The sequence below is a fragment of the Thamnophis elegans genome, chromosome 2 (genome assembly GCF_009769535.1).
Source record: "Thamnophis elegans isolate rThaEle1 chromosome 2, rThaEle1.pri, whole genome shotgun sequence".
Taxonomy (NCBI): Eukaryota; Metazoa; Chordata; class Lepidosauria; order Squamata; family Colubridae; genus Thamnophis; species Thamnophis elegans.
The window spans coordinates 37,393,591-37,418,853 of record NC_045542.1 but is presented as its reverse complement, the minus strand read 5'-3'; the positions used below and the strand labels follow the sequence as shown (position 1 = coordinate 37,418,853).

Below are 25,263 nucleotides of genomic sequence, written 5' to 3'. Positions count from 1 at the left end.
GCATAACTTTTATTCTGAAATAATGTTATTTCTACTTAAAATGCTGCACATTTTAGCATGAGTTGTAACTATAAAAAATGTTAGAAGGACCTACCTTGAATATATCATGTTTTCATCCTTCACTGTCTGAACTTAGTTTTATAACATTTTTCTTTAATAGCTAGTGAAAATATTCAGTTTTCTTTGCCAATTGTAAAATTGCCTACATTCCTGTGGTTAAGGCAAATTCAGGTATAGTGGATACCAACTTAGCCAAACTCTCTACAAGCATTTTGGTAAATTAACTTTTCAGGAAAAGCAATCAAAATGTATGATGATATCCTCCTTTTAGATTATTTGTGTTTGGACACACCTGAAAACCTTGGAAAAATAGGGCAGTTTGAGACATGTCGAGCAATGTCCATATTGTGTTCTGATCCATTTTTTAAATAAAGTACTTGAAATGTTCAGTATTAAAAGAAACAGGAGTATGCACTCTTCCAGGCTCCTTCAGAGAATTTTGATAGAATGACATACTGAATATCCCCCAATATGTTAGCTCACGTGCATTTTATCGAAGCCTTGGAAATGAGAGCAACCGGAAGTCTTGGAATCTTGAAAGTTAAAGTCTCTCTGTTTCTTTTCAGTCGTCAAAATCAACTTAAAGATCAGCCGCAGCAGCAGCAACAAGTTGTTTCACTGTGCCAACTTTCAGACGAGGCTGAATGTCTTACTGTGCCAAGGTACAAACGAGATCTAGTACAAAAACTCAAGATTTTGAGGCAAGAGCTCTCCCAGCAGCAGCCCCAAGCTGGACACTGCCGTATAGAGGTCTCCAGGGAAGAAATTTTTGAGGTAATGTGAGAATTATACATTATTGCTGAATTAAAATAAAAGCCAGTGCCTATTATTATGGTGATCTGGGATTTTGCACTACAAATGGAGGAAAATTCTTAAGGCATTGTTAAAATGTATCTAAAACAAATGGTAGCCACACTGTGCTTTTGTAAAAGTCCAGTATAGATTAAAAATAGATTTAAAATGAGGTAAAAATATAAAAATACTTATATAGAGATTAAAAAAAAGAAAAACCTAATTTACATTTAGAAGAACTCTTTACAACTGTTGCTGCCTGTCCTCCATCTTAGCTCCTCCTCCATTTAATTATCTTAAGGCATTATTGAGTTACAATGCAAGTAGGTAGTCCTTGGCTTACAGCCATTTGTTTAGTGACCATTCAAAGTTCCATTGGCACAGAAAAAAGTGACTTATGACAGTTTCTCACACTTATGACTGTTGCAGCATCCCTGTGGTCACATGATCAAAATTCAGATGCTTGGCAACTGGTATGTATTTATGACGGTTGCAGTGTCCTGGAGTCATGTGATCACCTTTTGCGACCTTCTGACAAGCAAAGTCATTGAGGAAGCCAGATTCACTTAACAACTCTGGCAAGAAAGGTCCTAAAATGGGGTAAAACTCGCTTAGCAACTGTCTTGCTTAGCAACAGAAGTTTTCGGCTCAATTGTGGTGGTGAGTCAAGGACTACCTGTATTTTGAGATTCAGTAGGGACATGTGATTTTGTGGAGACGGCATTCTTCTGGTAAAGTCTGAAATTAATTTGATTATGTTCTCTACAGTCTTTTCCAGAATTAAGTGATTTTTCTTCAGTTGATAGGACTTACATTAGAATAAATTTGGATAAGACCAAACTACATAATTATAATAGAAGAGTATAGGTTTCCTATAAAATATAAAAGACATTTTTTTCCCCTTAAGTAAACCAGGTACTGAACAGAACTTACTGTATATACCGTGTTTCCCTGAAAATACGATAGGGTCTTACTTTCTTTTTACCTACAAAATATGGCTTGGGCTTTATTATGGGGAGAGGGTTTATTGTTTTGTGGTTGCCGGGCGGCTGCTCTCTTGCGAGCCGGCTCCCAAAGAGCCGGGCAAAGCCTCATGGGCGAATGGCCGTGTTGCACTGTCGCAGCAATGCAACACAACAGCCATGAAGTGACCATACTCACGAGCAGCCACCTGGCAAACCCCCTTTGCAGCTGGGCACAGTGCCATTCACTGACCTAGGGGTATCGCCTAAGCCATGTGAGCTCCTGTTCGCCACCGCCCGGCTCCCATGACTTGGCGTCTTCCAAATACCAGTGAATGGCGCTCTGCACGGCTGGAGAGGGGGGGTTCCACGACTGGCTGTTCCGGTCTCACTCACCTGCCTCCCAGCCTCAGGATGCATGTGCCAGCTCTCATTACGGAGCCAGGGCATCTCTGCCGCCGCCATCCCAGCCTGGCTTTTTTCGTGGCTTCCAACCTGAGTCTTTCGGCAGTGGCCACTCTGGGCGCACGCTCTATGGTTGTGGGCCAGCTGCAACACAGCCATTCGCCCATGAGGCTGCGCCCGGCTCTTTGGGTGCCCGCTCTCAAGAGAGCAGCCGCCTGGCAACCCCCCTTTTCAGCTGGGGACAGTGCTGCTCACCAACCTAGCGGTATCCCGAAGGCACCAAGCAACGCGATCACCTTTGCCTCCCCCCAGGTTCCCGCGGCTTGGCACCTTCAGGATACTGCTAGGTTGGTGAGTGGCGCTCTGCCTGGCCGGAGGTGTGGGGTTGGTCCAGGGGGCTTATATGCGGGGAGTGTGTGGGTTATATTTTTGCCCACCAGAAAAATGTGGCAGGGCTGTATTATGAGGACATGTTGTATTTTCGGGGAAATACGGTACTTGAATTTATAAACCTATGCAAGCAGTATCTCTGAATACTAATGGCATTTTTATCGATCTGACAATCAAGAATAAAACTTTACTAATTAAGGCAATAGTGTAAATGTTATACAGTCTAGTTCAAATTGAAAACATAGGAAGTATTTGGCTAATAGGTACCTAATGTAATTGCAGGAGTCTTATAGACAAGTCATGAAGATGAGACCGAAAGACCTATGGAAGAGATTAATGATAAAATTTCGTGGGGAAGAAGGCCTTGATTATGGAGGTGTTGCCAGGTAAATAATAAATCCATTTTAAAATACATAATACTTAAGCTTGGTTTTTTTTTAAAAAAATGGTAATAATTGAACTAACTTTGGATCCTGGTACCTTTGACAGCAGTATTGGAGGCAATGTTCTGCAATTTGTGGTAAATTTAAATGCAAAGAGGACGAAACGGTCTCCCTTCCAAGTTAGTTAGCACACTGGTAGCATTTCATGGGCCAAACCTATCATTTAATTTGACATCTTTTTAGAGTGCAATATGTATAATATAACAAGGTGTTCAGCAGTTCTTAGTTGCGTTCTAGCTCTAGATTGAAGCATTTTATGCTCATTTTTTACCTCCTTTGATAAACCTTTGCCAGGGATTGATCTTGGAAACTTACATGCTCAAAGCTTGCTTTTTACCACTCCAAATTGGGAAGTACGGCCAATAAAGAACTGACAAGAGCTAAGAGCTAAGAACAGATAAAAGTTTCAAGTCAAGCTCAAGTCCTACTCCTTTAATAAAAGAGTCCATATTAATCACAATACAACAGAAGTTCCCAATTGTATTGTTCTGGAGGTGTTTTTTTGACTTCCCAGTCTAACCTGGCAACATTTTTACAAACCTGAGTATTTCTTGGTAGTCTCTCATCCAAGTATTACTGTATTTTTCGGCATATATAAGACGCAGCATTTTGAAGAGGAAAAAAAATGTTTTTGCACTCTGCAAATCTCCCAAACAGGGAGACCTGTTTTTCGTAAAAAAAAAAAAAAAAAAAAGGCCTGGATAGCCTTTAGGAAGTTTATAAGAGTGCTCCTGGGGGCTGGGTGGGGGGATTGAACAAAAAAACAGCCCGTTCTTTGCTTAATTCTGCCCTCCCCAGCCCCCAGGAGCTCTCTAAAAGCTTCCTAGAGGTTATGCATGGCCATTTTTGCAAAGGGGGCGGGGTTTCGGGAGGCAAAAAATGCTGTATTCAGTGTATAAGACGCACCCAGATTTTCAGCCTCTTTTTTTGAGGGAAAAAGGTGTGTCTTATATTCCAAAAAATACGGTAAGTAATTGACTTTCAACTTGACTTTGTCTTTCAACTTTGATTTTGGCCAAGATTGTTGAAGAGCTGGTAAGTTTCTCTGTGGATATGCTTGTATCCACAGTGATTATAACAATTTTAGAGTAATTATTGCACTGAAATATTTAGAGTTATAAAATATTTAGTGTACAATTATTTACGCTAATAAGGCTCCACCTTGTGGTAATGTTTCATAAAGCAAAGCTTTGCCCAACCTTGCCTGATTTTGCTTGAAATCATATTGTTTTAAATACTAGGTATGATCTAGTCCATTATAGGTAAATTCTGGAGTGGGAGAATGGGAGGGAAATGAAACAACAGGAAGGCAAATGACCACAGTTGCAACTATAGCTGTTCCTAGTTTCTTGAACAATGATCTCTTGTACAACTAAAGAAGTGAGAAATGGCTACCAGGGTTGGTTCTTAATCGTCTGTATTTGCACTGTGCATAGACATCAATGGGTGCTTTGTGAGCCTCTTACTCAGGAGGAGCATATTAAATCTACAGCTTTCTTTAGTAAAATGTTATCTATATTTTAAAAGTAGAATAGGGTGCTTTTAAGTAATGTTTGGCAGTTGTCTTCCAATTCAATTCATTTTGGCATAAACAAATTTATCGGCAATAAGATTAAATGAATCAGAGCCAGAAAAGTATGAAATTCTATTAATTGGTGCTGGGAGGGGGTTTCTGTTAATTACCAAGGGAAACAAATTTATTTAGCACTTCAAAATGTAAACTTTTAATGTAATAACAAGTGATAGCATATTTCAGCATATCATGCTGAGTTGAACCATATGCCACAAAACTCTCATAATCAGAATTACATTTCCAGTGAGCAGAAGCAGTAAAAAAAAATGTTTCACGGTAATTTAAATTCCTAAGATATAACTTGTATGTTTTGTGCCCTTAAATTAATATCCTGTATTTTAAATCTAAAAAAAGTAAATACTAACAGTTCTAATGTTTCATCTTTAGGTCATATCACCTTTTGCCTAAGGCTTCATTGAAAGTTGTTTTTTTGTGCAATGTTTGTGTTTTCTTCAGGGAATGGCTGTACTTGCTATCCCATGAAATGCTGAATCCATATTATGGCCTCTTCCAGTATTCCCGTGATGACATCTATACTTTACAGATAAATCCAGATTCTGCTGTTAACCCGGTTTGTCAAAATACTTTTTAAGGCTTATGCTGTATTTGACCAGCAGGTTTAAATAAATGTGAGCCATTAGATTAAAAAAAATAGATGCGCACAGATCTGCTAAAAAGCTTATTTTGTAAGAAATCATTAGGCTAAATATAATGACATTATATTCTGTGGTGGAACAGTGGTTATAATGCAGTACTGCAGGCTAATTCTGCTGACTGCTGGCTGATTGCAGTTTGGCAGTTCGAATCTCACCAGGCCTAAGGCTGACTCAGCCTTCCATCCTTCCGAGGTCAGTAAAATGAGGACCCAGATAGTTGGGGGCAATATGCTGGTTCTGTAGACCACTTAGAGGGGGCTGTAAAGGACTGTGAAGCTGTATTTAAGTCTTAAGACTGATTTAATCCTGATTATATATGTTCTTTCAATTCCAGGAACATTTATCCTACTTCCATTTTGTTGGTCGAATCATGGGAATGGCTGTGTTTCACGGACATTATATTGATGGGGGCTTTACGTTGCCTTTTTATAAACAGCTGCTAGGAAAGCCAATTACATTGGACGACATGGAATTAGTTGACCCAGATCTTCACAACAGTTTAGTATGGATACTGTATGTACTTATCCCTTTAAAATTATACTGTTTCTGGAATGGGGGATATACTGGTCAGTTAATTTAGTGGCTGTTTTGTTAAACTAATTTTAAATTAGGATTACTTAAATTCTTTAAAATGTCCATTCTTTGCCTCTTAAAAGTTATTTCTTTAGAGCTGATCTATGGGGAAAATATATATTAAAGGATTTATTTAAAAGATGCATGTTTAACTTTTCTTTAATTCATTATTGTTCCAAAAATTCTCTCATTACTTGAATTTACTACATATGTGTGTGAATTAATGGAGGGTTAGGGTATGTAGTAAATGTGTATTTACTACATACCCTACATTTACATTATGTGTATTGACACTAGAAACACTAGAAATGAACCTACCACATGCCAGAAATTTACCATCCCTTTGCCTCTTAAACTAAAAATAGGAGAAACTGTTCAGCAATTGTCATTTTAATTTTGTAGAGCTATATGGGGAGACTGATAGTTTTGGAATGTCTAATCTTTGAGTGGAAAGGTTCTTCACATTTCAGAATGTTTTAGAATTTCATTTATTCTTTTATGAGAAAAGTTTAATGAAGAAGAGTGGGGGAAATATACCACCTGTTTAGATTGATATTGTAGAGAGGGATCTTTGGAAGTAAATATTTCTTATTATTTTGTTTGAGACTAAAAATGTACAGTATGCCTAGACATTTACTTTTTAGTTATTTCTCTGTGTTTTTTTCAGGGAGAATGATATTACAGGAGTCTTAGACCATACATTTTGTGTGGAGCACAATGCATATGGTGAAATCATACAGCACGAACTTAAGCCGAATGGCAAAAGCATTCCTGTCACAGAAGAGAGTAAAAAAGAATATGTCAGGTATTTTAAAAGTTTATTTGTTAGTGGTGTTTTATCCAGAGAGAATTGTTACATGTATAAATTAATAAAGTACATTTGGCATCTAAATGTTTTATATTCATTTATTTTACAATATTTTTATTGCCTTTCCCTTGCGTCTCAGAACAGTTATTTCGGGTGTCAGAATCTGCACTTTGTAGACAGAAAAATGTTTTACAGTGATAATTATGATTTTTTTTTAACAGGTTGTATGTAAACTGGCGATTTTTAAGAGGAATTGAAGCTCAGTTCTTGGCTCTGCAGAAGGGTTTTAATGAAGTAATTCCACAGCATCTGCTGAAGACATTTGATGAGAAGGAACTAGAGGTTAGTATGTTAATTATCAATGTTTTTCTTCTATATGGGATGTGTGTGTGAGAGAGGGTGGGTGAGAACACACCCTCTCTTTCTGATCATTCACTGCAGAAATCATGCAGACACATAGATGTGTCAGATAAACACAAGAGAGGTGCAAAGTTGTGCTTTGTAAATGTGGCAACTAATTGGAGATGAAGATGAGCAGTTCATATTGTCACATGAGATGTTTGTAGAAGTCCTGTCTTCCCCATTGTTAACCAGATTTACTGCGTATGAAAAGATGGAGAAGTCTGTAACATTCTCCCCTTTATGAGCTTCATCATTCTAGTTCTGTTCTGTTCTGCTAGACTAGACTGCTTTTTCTCCTCACTCCAAAAACAGAAGTTCCAGATCTGCCTCTTGCTAGAAGCTGGGCAGTTGGAAAAAGAACATTCCTACCAACTCCAAACTCCTCTGGCTAGAATAAAATGTATTGATTTTTATTTAAATTTAAATGAAATAACATCAGATTGAATGTTTGCTTTTGCCCATCTTACTTTGGAGTATGGTCCTCAGCAGGGCCCTCAAAAGTATGTGAGACCTTCAGTCTGGAAAATATCATAGGTTACTGAGCTTACTGAACAGTTAAGGGCTCTAAGCAACTTCTAAATCAAGTCACACATTTCATAAAAAAAGAATTTTGATCACTGGTTCCTACATAATGTCCCATATATTCTATTTCTTGGTACAGTTGATCTACTTATGAGACTGGTCAAATATAGAAAATATGTGCTTTTTGTTTGTTTTAGGATGCCTGCTTGCCAAGCAATTCCGTTGATTGCTAAAATTGGACCACTTCAGGGTTTTTTTTTTTTTTGAGGGGGGGGTTGCTTTCAGTCATCCAATCTAAAACTGATTATCATTTCATAATGGACGTAAGGCACTTACTATTAAAAGTTAAACAGTTCCCTGTCCCTGAGGTCCAGTAGCTTCTGATTTTACATGTAGTTCATGTCTATTGATCTTTGCATGTGCAATTCTCAACAGCTCATCATTTGTGGCCTTGGGAAAATAGATGTTAACGACTGGAAGGCCAACACAAGGTTAAAACATTGCACCCCAGATAGCAACATTGTCAAGTGGTTCTGGAAAGCTGTGGAGCTCTTTGATGAAGAGAGGAGGGCTCGATTGCTTCAGTTTGTGACCGGTTCATCCAGAGTGCCTCTTCAGGGTTTCAAAGCATTACAAGGTAAAAACAGTCATCTCTATACCTCTCTCTTTCGAGTTCACTGCCACAAATATTATCCTTTCCAAAGTAGTCATTTCATATCATGTACTGCAAAACAGATTTTTTGATTAAATACCTAAACTGAAACGCGTTGCACCTGGGTACAGGTTTAATCGTATTTGAAGGGGCCATGGCTACTTAAGCCCTATTCTTTTCATTACGTAAACCTGCATGCAATCCAATTGAATTTAATTTATCAATTTGCTTCATCCATTCATCCAAATATTGGCATTATTCTTTGCCTCTAGTTTGATCATAGTTGTCTAAGTAGCAATTCCCATTATATTGCAGAGTGTCAAACTCGCATCTCAGATTTTCTTTACTTTCATAGGCAGAGTGGGAATCATATCCTGCATGCTGTGGCACACACAGCATGTAACTTGAATTTTATAAGCATTTGGGTGCTAGTTACTAGTTCATGAAGGACATACCTTTAGACACAGTGTATGCCAGTGGTGGGTTGCTCTTACATTTGCTACTGGTATGCTGCTCGTGGTCCGTTCGTGCATGCGTGCCTGATGTGCGCTGTGTACGCATGCACACTCCACTGCCCCTGCGACACCCAGCTGCTTGTTGGAGGTTGTGCAGACACTGCACACTATGTGCGCGTGCGCAATTGGCCTGGTTGCCTTAAAAACAGGTAAGGAATGTGGGTGGGTGGGCCAAACAAGCCACTGAACTGGTACGGTGGGCGCGCCTCCTGACTACTACCGGTACGGCCGTACCAGGCCATACTGGCTGGAACCCACCACTGGTGTATGCGTTATGCATCTGGAGTTGTTTTTACACATTAATTGAAATGTAACTTTGATTTGCATAATTAGTGCTAGACCAAGTGTACAGTGTAAAATCGTAGATCAACCTTAATGGAGTATATTTGGGGAAGAAATAACTTGCTCAATAAGATATACTGTGCACATCTATATCTTACATTGATGCGTGCTTGCTCACATGCACACCTTTCCTTGTACAGCATAACAGTGATTGCTTCCTTGGCCTATAGCATGTTCTTTGATTAATGCTGTGTAATACAGGCAATCCTCAACTTACAACCATTTATTTAGTGACCATTCAGAGTTGCAAAGCTACTGAAAAAAATGAAGTATGGCAATTTTTCACTCTACTGTTGCAGCATCCCCATTGGTCATGTGATCAAGATTCGGATGCTTGGCAACTGGCATGTATTTATGACAGTTGCACTTCCCAGGGTCATGTGATCCGCATTTGTAACCTTCCCATCTAACTCATGGACAAGCAAAATCAATGGAGGAGGAAGATGGATTCATTTAATGACCATGATATTCGGGGAAAAACTCACTTAACTGCCTTACTTAGCAATGGAAATTTTGGTCTCAATTGTGGTCGTAAGTTAAGGACTGCCTATATTGAACTGTATTATCTTTGATGCAATTCCAGGTGCTGCTGGCCCAAGACTGTTTACCATTCACCAGATTGATGCCAGCACAAATAATCTGCCAAAAGCTCATACTTGGTAAGTGAGGAGCTATTCTCTGTTAGCCTTTTTTTTTATTGAAGTTATCCAACTAATTAGAAATATGGTTGTTATTGATGCTTCAGCTCCAACAACATGATTCATCTAGTTCAATATATGTGCCCCTTACAGAAACCATCCATAAAAAGGATTCAGCATTGGTTTTTCTGGAAACATTGTGATATAAAATGAAAGAGTATCCATGTTTATATGTTGCATGCGTGCTTTTTCAGTTCTATCAATTAACAATTTGATAAAAATCTCAAAAATCAGGGAAAAATGGACGCCACAGTCAGTTGAGACAGTCAATTCATGCTAATATTTTCCCATTACTATTAGTTGTTCTTTGTGCTGAGAGTTTCCTAACTACAGGTAGTCCTTGACTTACAAGTTCATTTAGTGACCGTTCGAAGTTACAACGGCACTGAAAAAAATGACTTACAACCATTTGTCACATGACCATTGTAGCATCCTCATGGTCGCGTGATTTACATTTGGATGCTTGACAACTGACTCACATGTATGACGATTGCAGTGTCCCAGAGTCATCTGATCCCCTTTTGCGACTTTCTGACAAGCAAAGTCAATGGGGAAGCCAGATTCATTTAACAACTGTGTTACTAATTTAACAACTGCAATGATTCACTTAACAAATGTGGGGCAAAAGTCACTTAACACCATAAATTTTGGGCTCAATTGTGGTCGTAGGACCATTGAGGACTACCTATATTAATACAATGTGTGTGTCACATTGTTGTGGTAAGCAATTTTTCAGCCATGTTTGTAATTCATAAAGCAATGCCTTATTTTTAAAATATTTTTGAAAATTGATTAGCTTTTAGGTAAGCTAATGTAAAAGCCCTCCTCCAATTTGTAAAATACAATTGTTTCATGCTCTTGGTTTAAGTAATCTTGTGCGCCTGGCTGTCAAGATTCAAACCTTGAAAAGTGTTAACAAACCCTATCTACATACATAAGGGAATCAAAATATTTTACCACTCGTTTAAATTACTTACATAGTTTACTCATTTTAAGCCACTTGAATCACAATAAGTGGTTCTTTGTGAGAACATTAATGTGTGAGCTGAGAATAAAACTATAAAGATCACAGAATTTACATCCATGAATTGCCAAATCACATTTTACAACTTTGGTGCAGTGATATAAATTGATTACTTATTGCATGAGAATTTCTTTAGTGTCATTCCAATGTTTCATTTTGGAGGCAAAATAGGCAAGCAATTTTGCCAATTATTTGCATCTGTCCATGTTTACATTCGGAATGGCTGATATCATGTGAGTGAAATCCAAAGAGTAGGTGTATGGGAGGAACTCTGACACTCAGTCCAGGTGTTCCTATTAGGAATAAACTCTATCATTTACTTGGTGGCTTATCCCAGAATGATAGAGTTCCAGATGATTGTTCTGTTTTCTGTATTTTATTTCGATCCTGGGATAGTGTATAATGTTGCTTCCTCATCATCAGCTCTATGATTTATATATAAAGATTATGCTTCTCTACCCGACTTTGTTTGGATCCTTCTCTGGTGGGGACCCTGCCCATTATGTATGCCACAGAGTTAGGAGCAGCACCCATGCCTCTGGTCTTCACATTGTTTGTGGTGACCATCCTTTAATATCTTTAAATTCTTTAATTTTTTTTCTTTCAACTTCCTTCAGCTCTTCCTCAAAATCCTTGGAAAGGTGCATATCAATGGACTCAATCTTTACCCTTAAGGCCACATTTCACAAAGCAAACAAACTACACACTCTTAAGATGCGTTATTAATTTTATTTTTTCCACCAGCGTAAATTCATACAGTAAATTCACATGATATATTTACAGAACTGACATTTAGAACACCTGGTACAAGTAGTTCTTGTTTGTCAACTGTCTTAACAACCATTGCAAGAGTTGAAAAAAAACCCAGTTCTGTGATCAATCCTTGCATTTACAACTGTCACCATGTTCTGCAGTCACACGATTGCTATTTGCGAGCTTCACAACCACTTTTCAACAAACAAAATTAATGGAGAATGCAGATGTGAAATCACAAGCCATTGTCACGTGATCTCTTTCTTTAAGGGGCTTATGATTTGCTTACAACCGAAACAGAAATGATCTCATAAGTTTGGCATGTTATATGCTTTTTCATGTAGCAATTTAGAACATAGGATCCAATCTGGGTCAGTCACCAAAAGCAGAGGTTCAGTTATCCAAGCTTTCGGACTCAGGCTGGAATCCATCCTCAGGGAACTTTTCTCTAGCAGAGTGTCTCTAGCCAATTTTTCCTGTACTTTAGCAACTGAGTTGCTGATTCCAGCAACTCTGGAAGACTGATGAGCAAGGACCATGTTTACAACATACATTTGTTTGCCAGTCCTCATCCTTATGATTCTAGACTTATTGAAGAAAGCAAGTTGGCAAAGCCAACTACTGTATTCTCAATTTCTTGCCACATCAAGAATCTTTTACAGAGGAAAATATTTTGTTCATGTTTTTATTTCTTTATTTATTCTGCTGGTTCGGACTGATTCACCCGAACCGGTAGCAGAAATTGTGGGTGGGTCCACCCACTGCCCCAGCTCTTTGCCATCCCATTTAGGCACTTTTTTTAGCCATAGCGTATGCACAGAAAGCTGAGCGCATGCACATACAGGGCACGTGTGAGCGAAGCGAGTGTGTGTGCGCGCATGCTCACATTTGCAAACTGTAAGCGAATACCAGCCCTGTGTTGTTCCAATATCTGTCTTCTGCTAGTTGGATCTAGTTCCTATCCCATAGGAAAGCCCTTGGGGGAAACTGTGTTCTTATAACAATAACACACCATTAAAATATGCAACTCCCCTTCATTACTCAGGATTAGTGGCATTGCTTATTTGAGTCACCAACATGATAAGTTGAAATGCTTCTTCTTTGTTGTTTGCTTGCAGCTTCAATCGGATAGACATTCCTCCTTACGAAAGCTATGAGAAGCTCTATGAAAAGCTGCTAACCGCCATTGAAGAAACATGTGGGTTTGCCGTGGAATGATCATTTGCAGACCTGCATGGAACTGAATTTATACTCCAAGCAGAAAATCCTTTCCTCAGCCATGATACAATAAATGCTTGAAATATAGGAAACTCCTCCCCCACTTTTCTTTTTTCTTTTCCCCTACCAGAGGACAATATGAGGGAAAGGACCATTTTTGGAATTCTTCATTCAAGAAAATGTTCTGTGGCTCCTGCCAAGGAATAATTCAGCTGCTATTAAAAACTAGTATCTTGAACAAGCAGAATGCTGACTTTTCCTTCATTTCAACAGTTAAGCAGTATTCTCTTTGAAAGACGACTACTATTTTTGTAAAAAGTGATCTGATCCGTTTGCTTACCCGATTTCTACTATCAGAGGTCCAAGGGGACAGCTCTTGGTACATGCCACATTCCAGTTGACTTATATAAATGTGATTCTGAATAGCACCTGTACTTGCTATTTTTTTAAATAAAGTATTTTGATTATTCCAACTTTTGCATAAAATTGGCTAAAGGAATCACAAACCTTTTAAAGTAAGGCCACTTCAAAGTATCAACTGTATTTTCTTATACAGTGCAATGATTTTATTCTGTGTTATGGGTTCAATTTCAGTGGTCCTGTGTCAGGATTTTTATATTTCTCAAGCATGATTTATAAGGTTTGGATCTTCAATCAGATTTTTCTAGCAGAATCTTACCTGAATTAAATTGCACTGCATTTGGTACAGTACTTTGTGGTAAATGTGGAAAGCCCTTTTTTAAAATGTAGGCGTTCAGCATTTTTTAAATGAGCATTTTTGTAAAAAGTCAATACTTGAGGCGTTTTTTTAAAAAAAATTGCTTTCCATTTTAAATGGAACTGCTGCATTTTTTAGACTCCTAAAAATATAAGGATGATATCATTAGCCTTCATAGATCATCAGTTGATTGTTCAAAACACTCTGTGGATGTCAAATCAACCAAAGCTTTTATGTTCAGATACAACCAGCCTGCACTGTATATTAGTTGTTGCTCAATAATCTGATCCAGATAAAATTGCCTTTACTTTGAACTGCTTGTAGTCAATGAGTTTGTGGTAGTGACAAATAAAGGAACAACACCTCCCCCCCACACACACACAATATAGTTGATTCAGCGATGAAATACTGATGTGGTATAATGTGCTCCGTTAAGCAGCTGGCTCAGATACATAGAAGTTGCCTTTGTTTTAATGCAAGCATGTATGGAATGCTTAAAAAGCAAAAGGCATCTTCTAATACTGGTGATTTATATTCAGATTTGAACACAGTCCTTAATTGTTAAGATGTGCGTTTGTTGAAGGTGGCTCATATATTGAAGCTTTCCGTGCAATTCTGTGTGGCTGCTAAGACAAGAACAACAGCTGGTATAAAAATTGCTGAATGTCATAATCAGTATGTTTATCGTTAATGCTAATATTTTCCATGCGTCCTACTTAACCTATGTGGCAGATTAAAGTAGAGCTTGCATGTGTTGAACTAGCCCTCATTCAGCAATGCTGCAAACTTAAAAAGTTCAGCTGCTTACCTTTCCACAGTCAAGGGACAGTAAACAATGCAATGCATGCTCTAAGAACTAATTGTAAGCCACCACTTTTTATTATTACTATTATTATTATTATTATACTGATAATCAAGAGTGCCAATTACACTTCGAAAACTGTGTAGCTTTGCTGGTCGATCTTTAAGAAAATGTTTTAAAAGAAGGTGAAGGAAAGGCAAGAAGGGCAAAGCATGTTCACTCACTATATGTAGTGTTTCATTTCTGACTTGGTCCAAGTGCTGATCCTGGAGTCTAGCGGGTTTGTATGGCAATTGCCAGTTCCATCAGGTGCACATTGCATTTTGAGGATAAAGTGTAGTTTTCATTTGACTGTTTGTTCTTGAAATAATTTCATGGTACCTTTGTTAATGCAAAAAGGCAGAAATATTGGAATAAGAAGCAATTGCACAAATTAGACAATTGTAGTCTAGGAGTTGGTGATGATAGATGGTCTATTTATGATTCATAGTTGAACAGAAATAATACAGTTTCTGGTAGATTAGATTACTGTTTATGGTCTCTGCAGCATTACAGTTATTCAAAGCCTGCTACTGAGGCATGTGTGGCAGCTTAGTTCCAGAGTAGAGAGTTGGTCGCCCTTCAGAAGTGTTGGATTTTACCTTCTAGCGATTCTGGTCAGCACCATCAGTAATAGGTTGTGAAGGTTTGCTACAAAATATCTGTCGAGCACCAGTTTATCCGCTCCCAATAAAATAAATTTGAAGCTGATAAGAAACAAGCCCTTATTCCCAGTTAGGATATCTTCTTTTGTGCCTGTCTGAAGTTATTATTATTTTTTCTTCAGATCATCTCTGGGATAATCTCTGCCTTTTTCAGCTGATCTTTCAGGTTTCAGGAATAGCGTTGATTTATTTTCTAAAAGTTGAATGAAGAACTTATGGAGCCTTGGTTTTCATACACCATTGAGCACCTCTGAAGGTGGATTCCTGCCTTTTATAATTGACCATTCAGGTCTTTTCTTTTGTATGTAAACGAACTCCTCGGGAGCTTCTTGGAGAAGTAGATTGTATCTAAAACCCACTTTGTTTCTTGCTCCATAAGGAAAATCTACCTGTTCTTCCTTTTCTGCAGACTTACCATTAGATTGGCAGTAATAGCCTTGTCTTGTCTTGTTTAAGATGCCTCTATTTTGAATAGGATAAAACCTAGCAATCTTAAGAGTGGAAATTGAGAGCTGAAAAAAATTGTCAACGGTGAAGATAATGGGGTGTTAAGTTTGGGAAAAGGCAAATCCAACCTGGTCTAATTCCTAAACTTACCTTTTTGAACAGTGACTGCATTGTTGCTCTATTTTAAATGGTGTTCAGAGAACCTTCTGTTACAGCACTAGTCTAATTCTCTATGTATTAGGCAAAATTAAACTATGCCTGCATCTTGCTTGAACCAACACTGAGCAGACGAATGCAAATAAAATTCTCAGGTCTTCTGAGTGCCTTTTTATCTGCATAAAAACCATTAAAAGCTTTAAAGCACACAACTTACCGGAAGCTCTTCTCAACCCATCCGTTGCAGATGTATAGCCAATGCCTCTTTTCCCCAGTGCTAAATAGGATGCTGGACCTTTGGATTTTTACCCTAGGTTTAAATGTGAATATTTATTTCCAGTGCACCACTTTTCCCATAGGATTTCTTCATCAATTCTGAACGTGGATTGAATAGTTGAGAGATGCCACCTCACATTTCCATGTTTTCTTTTCAGGAATGAATGTGTTAAAATGAACAGTGACAATTTGCTAGGATTCTGTGATTAAGTACTCAGACGCATTTTCAAGTTTAATTCCTAGGTGTAAAGTTTGGTAATGGTGCTTTGTACAGTATGTATTCTATTTTTTGCACATAGATTCAGTTTCTCTAAACTGATTTTTATTTTTACCAAATGTTTGTGTTTGTACTAGAGTCCAGAGCACACAGATTTTTTTTTTTAATTCTTCAACACCATATCGTTAAACCTGTGGTGCAGTTAAACTGGCTGCATTAATGGAAGGAACTTGTGCTTTTATAATCACATTTGTAATGTAGCATGACATCACTGCTACAGACTTTGAACTGCACTATATAGTTAATAGGTTCAATTTCTAGTTAAGGCATACTGTTTATTTAGAAGATTTCTGACTCTGCCAAATCCTAAATGTTTTGTCCTACTAAAACAAACCTATATTTGGTATATTTCCTTCTGCCACAAACTGACACATTTTTCAGTTCCATTTCTGTTGTATTTATTACAGAATGTGTTTAGCATTGATATTGTATTTTCACAAAGCTGTTACATGAGCTTTACAATACATCTGTATAAAACATTTTGAGTATGTACCCATGCAGAAATTGAGCAATAAAATTGAATGCTGTTTGCACTGTCGCAGCATCAAAGGTTTTAAAAGTTGTTTTTTTTTAATTTTTAAATAAATTAACAGTGATCTTACGAGTGTTAAGAAATCACAGAAGTCCTGCAGAAAATGAGCAATAAAATTGCTGTTTAAAAATTGTTTTTCTTTTTAAATAAAATAACAGTTGATTTTCTTAGAGAAGTTTTAAGAAATCACAGAAATCCTGGATAGGAATATGGCTAACCTTGGAGGCATCATTCCACTGTCCATTGGCTGATGATGACTTTGAATTTCTATGTTAAATATTTACATTTGTAATATTTTTTTTAGGGGGAGAATATAGTCTCTAAATTTTCCACTGCGTTCCTGTTTTTGTTGTCACTTTTTTAATACACTGGTGAGATCAAATTCAGTTTGCAGAAACTAAGATAGAAGGAGAAAGGGGAGGTTTTTTCTCACTATATTCCTAGACACAATATGTATGTTCAAAGCCTGGCAACAGATTACCCTTTCAAGATTTTTCTTTCTACATGTCTTGGCATTGTATAACTCAGAAATATTACACAAAATATTAGCTATTTGTACTATTCAAATTGCTGTGTCCAGCACAACAGTAAAAGTATGGAAGAACAATTATAATCACTTTGCCCTAATCTTCATGATCAGTTCTTTCCAAATATGCTAGTTGAGATGTTAAAATAGCAATACTTTATATGACGAATATACCCTGAAATATTTCATTTTTTTTTCCAAATAAAAAAAGCTTTAGATTTTCAGCAGCAAAAGTTACCGGTGCCCCTTCTTTTGCAAATACAAGGAATTTTGATTGTACATTTGGCCTTGATATAGCAAAATGTATTTATTTGATTTATAAGATCACCCAATCTAGCACTGATTCTGGATAATGTATAAATTAAACTCAAATGCAATACTTTAAAATAAGAACCATAATACACCTAACCATATGAGGAAAAAAACTACACACTTGCCAAACTATACAATATACACTAAATGGGCACACCACCAGTCTATCCCAGAGATCAAAGTTCAACGATTGTGGGGGGGGAAAGGCTTCAAGAATTGGATCGTTTGAACTTCTGGGGAGATGCGATTCAAGAGAACAGGTGCTGTGGCAGAGATGGGACACTTTCTGGGTTCCATCAGATGGCACTGGTTAATAAATGGATAGCACTCAAAACATGCCAGCTCTGTCACATGATGGGAGAGCAGCCTCAGCCACTCCCTAGGCTAGAGTTTTCAGGTGATAACTGGCATCTTGAATTGCAACCATTTCACTGGCAATGGTTAGCAGAGGTAGGAATTACCAAACGAAGATGAGACTGTAACTGCTCATGCTACTGCATTCTGGATTAACTGTAGCTTCCACATGGACTTCAAATACAGCATTACGTAGACTTAATGGAAAACTGAGAAGAAAACAAAATGGTGCAATTAGAGCATCAGATAAGCTGATATTTTGCTGACCACAGCTGCCGCCTTCTTATCAAGTAGGAGCTATGCACCTAAGAGTGCACTTAGACTTATATATCGCTTCACAATGTTTTACAGCCTTCTCTAAGTGGTTTACAGAGTCAGCAGATTGCCCCCAACAATCTGGGTCCTCGTTTTATCGACCTTGGAAGGCTGAGTCAACCTTGAGAGTGATCCTCAATTGGGCACCAGTTGTATAGGGAAGTATAACCCGATACATAAAGATGGAGAACCTCCAGTACCAGCATAACCGTGAAGCCACAGCCACTTGGTCTTGCCAGTGTTAAACTGAAGCCTGTTCCTCCTCATCCAGATCCGAATAGATTTTAGGCACAAATAACAAGGCATCTATAGCTATACAAATTGGGATGAACACCTGTTGGAAGGTGTGGGAGTAGGAATGGATTTCCAGAGGAAAAAGTGCAGGCAACAGGACCCAGCAACACTACTCAGGTGACCCTGAGGCCATAGGTAAACCTCCAAGTGCTTCAACGTCCCTCTAAAAGGATGCAAATTACCAACTGTCTGCAAGGAATGTCAATCCTTCCATTCCCCACTATCCTATCAGAGTCGAAGAAGCTTCTTGGATGAGAAGCAAAACATCTTCGAAAGAAAAAACGGAAAAGTCCAGTTGCCTCCTGAAAAATCATCTTTGGGACAACCTTGACGTGGATGATTGAGAATCTCTACAGACTTTCAACAAGGTATCTGGTTGAGTATTATCAGAATACTGCTACTACTTGACTCCAGATCAATGCATGTCCTCAACCAGTGGTTTTTGTGTAGCTGCCCTACAGGCAAGGTGAGTGTCAAGCCTTGCGGTACTCCACAAACCAGTGAATTTGAGTTAGACCTCTCCACACCAGTCAACATTGACTGGAATTTGCCAGAGAAAGAAGTTGAACAAGCTAAGTGTTTCTACTGGAGAACTTCTCCAAACCCAACTCTTACAGCTGGCCTACTTTTAGTAGACATTTATCTCCAATGGATAGGAAAAGGTAGGTTAAAAGTTTTTCTCACATTTTCTGCCTAAGAAAGATGCAGCCATATAAAAGCATAGCTCTGCAGAGAAGAGCTTTTCCCAACAATTCCATTAGGTAACTAATATTTAGAACATATCTCCATTATCTATTACTACCTGAAGAAATAAAGATAAAGAGTCCCTGGAGATACTTCCTCTAATTAAGTGTGTGATACAATACTCATAAAATGTTATATAGTAGAAAAATTATCCAACAAGCAATTAACTCTGTGTTTCAGTAGAAAACCAAATGGAAGGATGAAACAACAGGATTGACATACAAGACATGGTACCTCTGTACATTGAATGACTTGATTGCATATTACAGTGCTGTTGGTCTAGCTAATATTTTATATGTAATTAAGAATATTTGGTAAATTAGACAAGGGCCAGATGATATGAGAAGAGCAAATATTCCAATCTTGAAAATGGAGCCGGGGGGGGGGGGGGAACGGGACGGGGGCACAGCCAAATATGACCAGTAAGGCAGTTTGACAACGAACCTGGGAAGATTCCAGTGCCATAACCTACAATTTGTTTTTTTTTTAAACTAGCTGTATCTGTGATAGAAATTTACAGGAGCAAAATAAAAAATTGCCCATAGAAGTGACACTCAGAGATAGTGAATTTTGATTATAAGGAAGCTAATCTTTATTGACAAAGTCTTTAAAACCATTTGCTTTGAAAATATCAGTGCAATATTTTCATAACATCAACTTAATCTTGGTCTTGGGGCAGGAGACTAAACTGCTAATTTTATAGTTTTGATTTCGGTCTCCTTGGAAAAAAGCCACACAAATATGATACAAGCGTGCCAGGCCTTTAAAGAAACAGATAGTTCTTGCTGCATTGAAAAGAAGCCACCAAGAGTCTGGATTTCAGTCGATCAGCTTCTAGTTCTCGGAAAAACAAATCATCATCATCATGTGTGATCATGTCCTGCAGCTCTTTAATCTCTTTCTCCAGCTTGGATCTCAGTTCACGTTTCACTTTACCTAATGTCTGAAAAGAAACCATCAGGATTATGTTGAGCCATCTGTCAAATCATTTATAGTTCTAAAACTTCACAGGAAAAGTATGCATAGTTCTCAGCTTGAGCAAAATGCTTCAAAAAGAGGTTGGGCCATTTATTATACTTTTAAATATAATTAAATCTATATAATGATTTCACTCTTTGTCATATTAAGAGCATTTAGCAATAGCACTTAGACTTATCTAACGCTTCACAGTGCTTTACCGCCCTCTATAAGCAGTTTACAGAGTCAGCATGTTGCCCCCGCAATTTGGGTCCTCATTTTACTGACCTCGGAAGGATGGAAGGCTGAGTCAACCTTGAGCCGGTCAGGATCAAACTGCTGGCAAGTGGGAAGAATCAGTCTGCAATACTGCATTCTAATCACTGCGCCACCATGGTTCTTGTGTACAAATTCAACTGCAACACTTGGGAGTCATCTTCAAAGTACTGAGGAAAGAATGTGCATTTCCTCTCTACGGGAGAAGACTTACCTGGACATGTGCTCGCTCTCTTGTTTGAATTTCTCGACGTTCTTCTGAAACAGCTTCGGCCAGCATTGCAAACTAAAAGAAAGTGGAAGAAAAATTAATAATGGACTGCAAGATATTAAGCACTATCTTTACGATATTAGGAGCAAGCCTACCTGATCTTTGTAATAGTTTTCCATGGATTGTAGCTCATTTTGATACTGCTTCTTTTGTTCAGCACGTTTATCCTTGGCATATGACCTCAACTCAAGAAATCTTTGTTTCTGAATTTCCAAGGCTTCTTCAAACAGTTGTTTAAATATCTACCAAAATGACATTTCATTAACAAGCATAAGAACAGCTCTGTTTAAAAAATAATAATTTCAAGGGCACATAACTATCTTTAGACACAGGTCCCAAGTCCAACTTTGTCACAAAGTTATATATAGTGTGTAATCTTAATTCCATTTTGACAATTCTGATGATCAGTTTTGTCTCAATAAGTGCTATCCAGCCATCCAATTCCTTATTCTATTGTTATCAAATTATCCTTGAGCAGAAATGGAAAACTCACTGAGAGTTGTAACACTTATTATAAAAGCTTGAAGATTAGGAACTTCGTAATATAAAGTATGCTAGATCAAAATTCTTATTCTATGCCCTTGTGATGCAAAGGATGTAACAATTGGGACTGTAGAATTGTGTAACAAAGTTAGCAAGAGGGAGAAGCATTAGCCTGAAGTGTTCTCCATAAATAATCTACTCTTCATCAACCTGAATTACAATTAATCAAATCAATTCACTGATTAATTCCTTTCAACTAGTTAATTCACTCTATTAATTCATAGTGAATTATGCACTATGTTATCTGCATTTTACTGAACTCCCAGTACAGGTAGTCCTCGATTTACGACCACAATTGAGTCCAAAATTTCTGTTGCTAAGCAAGACAAGTGTTAAATTAGTTTTGTGATCTTTCTTGCCACCGTTGTTAAATGAATCACTGAAGTTGTTTCATTAGTAACACGGTTGATAAGTGAATCTGGCTTCCTCATTGACCATGCATATCAGGTCACAAAAGGTGATTACATGACCTTGGGATACTGCAACCATCATAAATACCTGCCAGTTGCCAAGTGTTCAAATTTTGATCATGTGACTGGGAGGAAAGATTGGGTGACAAATGATCATAAGTCCTTTTTTTCCTACCTGTAAATAACCTTTGAGGCAACAATAGCATAGGAAATGCAATTTTGATTTTTAAAAGTAGATAAGTTGGCTCCTATTTTTAAGTTCACTTACTAAAACTACCCTCTGACCAGGGTGAAAAGTTACCGGTTTGCACCAGTTCCCAGGAACCGGTAGCAAAAATTTCCAGGGTTCCAGAGAACCGGTAACAAAAAAACGACAAAAAAGCTTCCCACGCTTCACAGCTGAGCTACTCCATCCTCAGCAGTTTGTTTTTTTACTTTTTAAAGCCTTTTTCCCCTGCCAGTTTGCCTGAAAAGAGAGAGGGAGAGAAGGAGAGAGGGAGGGAGAAAGATAAAGAAAGGAAAAGAAAAGAGGGAGAGGAAGGAAGGACCACAAGTCTGGCTGGCACTAGATGCAGCTTCAGAGGATGCTTTGAATCAGTACAGCAATACAGAGGGCTGGAAGGGACCTCAGCGGTCATCTCATCTAGTCTAACCCCCTGCTCCCTAGCAAAATGGACTACTAAATTGGCCACACCCACCCAGTCACATGACCTGGTCATGCTAACCCAGTCACATGACCACATGGCCATGCCCACCAAGTCACACCCAGCAAGCCATGCCCACAGAACCAGCGACAAAAAAAATTAGATTTCACCACTGCCTCTGACATTTATGGTACATTGTTCTCACCACAAAAGTGAGAGGATGTAAGCCTCTCTACTTTTCATGATGAAGAAATAGTATGAGGCAGTTATAACATCTAAGCACCTCCCAAATTCATCATACTAGGTGATGCCACTCAACCACCTAATGTGGGCATTCTTAATTTGCTGCTGAAATGGGGTTTCCTGGATTCACAATTGCAATCACGCTATGCTGAAAACATTGCAAATTAACCCAAATTCTCTCAATCTGTAGTGAGATCCCTAACTTACCCTTTCCTCCCGTGTTCTGGTCCTCATCATCTTGGCACGCAGCTGAACTCTGTAATCTTGATAGTATTTTTTGGCTCGGGCAATCTGCTGGCGTCTCTCCCTCACTTTATTCTGTGTACATTTCTGTCTCTCAATGCGCTGCCTAAACTCTTGCTGAAAAACAAACCCAAAGAGGAAACGCTATTAAGATTCCCCAAAGACCAAGGAGGGAAGCCGCCCCTGTTTTTCTGCAAATATTTAAGCAATGCTCTGAGGGCATGATGCTTCTCCCCTTTCCTATGGTGTGCAGCTTTGGTTGGAAAAGTGGCAGTGCTCCAGCCTGTAAGGTTTCTGGTTGGCATGAAAGCAGGTGCTGGAATTTGTCAAAGCTCCAGACTTGCTGGGGAATGATTCCTAGGACTGAGACCCTACTAGGCCCCGATGCCCTGCTTTCAGCTTGGAGTCTTAAATGTTCCACTATGTATGGCAAAGGATTATTTTCTACTAGCTGAAGTTTTCCACAATGGATTGTTCAGACAACAATTGTGAGTTCTGGTAACGCAATGTTTAGAATGCAGTAATGCAGGCTAACTCTGCCCCCAGCCAGGAGTTCAATCCTGACCGGCTCAAGAGTGACTCATCTTTCCATCTTTCCAAGGTTGGTAAAATGAAGACCCTGCTTGTTGGGAGCAATATGCTGACTCTGTAAACTGCTTAGAGAGGGGCCTTAAAGCACTGTGAAGCGGTATATAAATCTAAGTGCTATTGCCAATTATATAGTGGAAAGTTGCATGCCATTGAAGAGATATCTTTATTTTCATAGTTCTATATTTTTATAGCGACCAAATAATGTTCTAATATATTGTTAGAAGGAATTCAGTTTTGATGAACTATAGATTTTATATGATTATACTGTTCTATTCTTGGACTTCTATTTTCTCCTCCAATGCCTTGCCAACAAATACATTTAAAAATTAAATTATCATCAATACATTAGTTTGTTTCCACATATACCAATCTCCTGCTGTGAGCCTGCTCTCTCTTTAGAAGATCCACAAGTAGGTTGTGCTTCTTCAGTGTTTCCAGTACCTGAAAGAAGTTCACACATTTCATTCATGTGGCACTGATGATATTACCTCCTGGGTAATGAAATGGTTGCAAGAAAACAATCAAGCTCAGAGAGCACCGAGGACCCCACAGATCTTTTAAATCATTATTTTTCATTCACTTATCAAACATATTAACCAATTTAGGAGCTCTCAAGAAAGACTTCTCCACCTTGATCTACTCTCTTCCAGAGATACCTGCTGAATAGTTTCTATGCCAGCCTGGATTACAACTTCCCCAATCATCATGGTTTACTCACAGAAAGCCTGAACTCACATTTGAAGGCAGATGCATTTTATGTATTTGATTTTTAGCCCACCCTTATTATGTAGTATAAGTAGCTCAAGGTGGCAAACACACTGTCAGGCCTGGAAACCATCTTTTGCATTGGGCCTCCAGGCCTACTACATTCAATGCTATAGGAAAATGGGAAGGGGGATTATATGGGGCATGGGAGATATATAGTTATAATAACATTCCTTTCTCAGAGAGCCAAGGACATCTTGCCCTGCACCTGGAGGAGTATGACTGGGAGGCATCTCCAGTTGGGATGGTGCCTGATTGGGCCATATGACGGATATGTGGGTGCTGGGCAGGGCCTTGGATTTTCATTTGGGTGGGGAAAACTTGGAAACTTTCAGATTCAGGTTTTCCCAGATGTGCCAATAGGACATCTCTAATAAAATGGAACTTTTGGAGTCTTCTTTTGTTGGGAGGTGTTACTTGGAACCCTGACACACCTCACACTTCTTCCTCCTATTTCCCACACAACAACCACTCTTATTTCTCCCCACTTTCCCCTTTCAACTACTCCTTGTGCTTTCATCAGGATTTGTAATCCATTTTCTCCATTACTGCTCCCACATTTCCTTCCTTTTTCAGTGTCACAAAGTGTTCGAGTGACATCAGCCTATAAGAATAAAGCTCTGGTTGAATGAAAAGTCTCAGACCCTCTTTAGAGTAAACATGCTGGCCAATTCATTGCCTTTAATAACATTCCCTCCCCCCCCCCCAAAAAAAAAAGATTAGGAGCACCATCAGTACAAGCAGTCTTCAATTTATGACCAAAATTTGAGCCCAAAATTTATGTTGCTAAACAAGACAATTGTTAAGTGAGCGTTGCTCCATTTTTGGATCTTTCTTCACACTGTTGTTAAGTAAATCACTGCAATTGATAAGTTAGTAACATGGTTGTTAATTGAATCTAGCTTCCCCATTGACTTTGCTTGTCGGGAGGTTACAAAAGGTGATCCCATGACCATGTGACACTGCAAAGATGAGTCAGTTGCCAAGGGTCTGGATTTTGATCACATGACCATGGGGATGCTGCAATGTTCATTAAGAATTTAAAAACGGCCACAATTCACTTTTTTTCTGTGCC

General features: G+C 38.4%; 2 protein-coding genes across 3 annotated transcripts in view; one reads left to right on the top strand and one right to left on the bottom strand.

Annotated features, from left to right (window-relative positions):
• Positions 1-15,521, top strand: part of SMURF2 (SMAD specific E3 ubiquitin protein ligase 2) — a 66,171-nt gene extending 50,650 nt beyond the window's left edge. The window contains exons 11-19 of the mRNA XM_032211497.1: positions 627-834; positions 2,892-2,995; positions 5,082-5,196; positions 5,616-5,794; positions 6,522-6,659; positions 6,884-7,004; positions 8,022-8,223; positions 9,679-9,754; positions 12,689-15,521. Of these exons, the coding sequence (XP_032067388.1) occupies positions 627-834; positions 2,892-2,995; positions 5,082-5,196; positions 5,616-5,794; positions 6,522-6,659; positions 6,884-7,004; positions 8,022-8,223; positions 9,679-9,754; positions 12,689-12,788 (1,243 nt within the window). The 3' untranslated portion in view covers positions 12,789-15,521. The remainder of the gene's footprint in view (positions 1-626; positions 835-2,891; positions 2,996-5,081; positions 5,197-5,615; positions 5,795-6,521; positions 6,660-6,883; positions 7,005-8,021; positions 8,224-9,678; positions 9,755-12,688) is intronic.
• A 4,302-nt stretch (positions 15,522-19,823) lies between these two features.
• The window catches only part of CEP95 (centrosomal protein 95), a 43,282-nt gene continuing 37,842 nt past the window's right edge, over positions 19,824-25,263 (bottom strand). For both annotated transcript variants that reach the window (XM_032209655.1, XM_032209654.1), the window contains exons 18-22: positions 23,790-23,864; positions 22,797-22,949; positions 20,845-20,991; positions 20,693-20,764; positions 19,824-20,188 (exon numbers count right to left, since the gene is read on the bottom strand). In XM_032209655.1, coding sequence (XP_032065546.1) covers positions 20,009-20,188; positions 20,693-20,764; positions 20,845-20,991; positions 22,797-22,949; positions 23,790-23,864 — 627 coding nt within the window. In that variant the 3' untranslated portion in view covers positions 19,824-20,008. The remainder of the gene's footprint in view (positions 20,189-20,692; positions 20,765-20,844; positions 20,992-22,796; positions 22,950-23,789; positions 23,865-25,263) is intronic.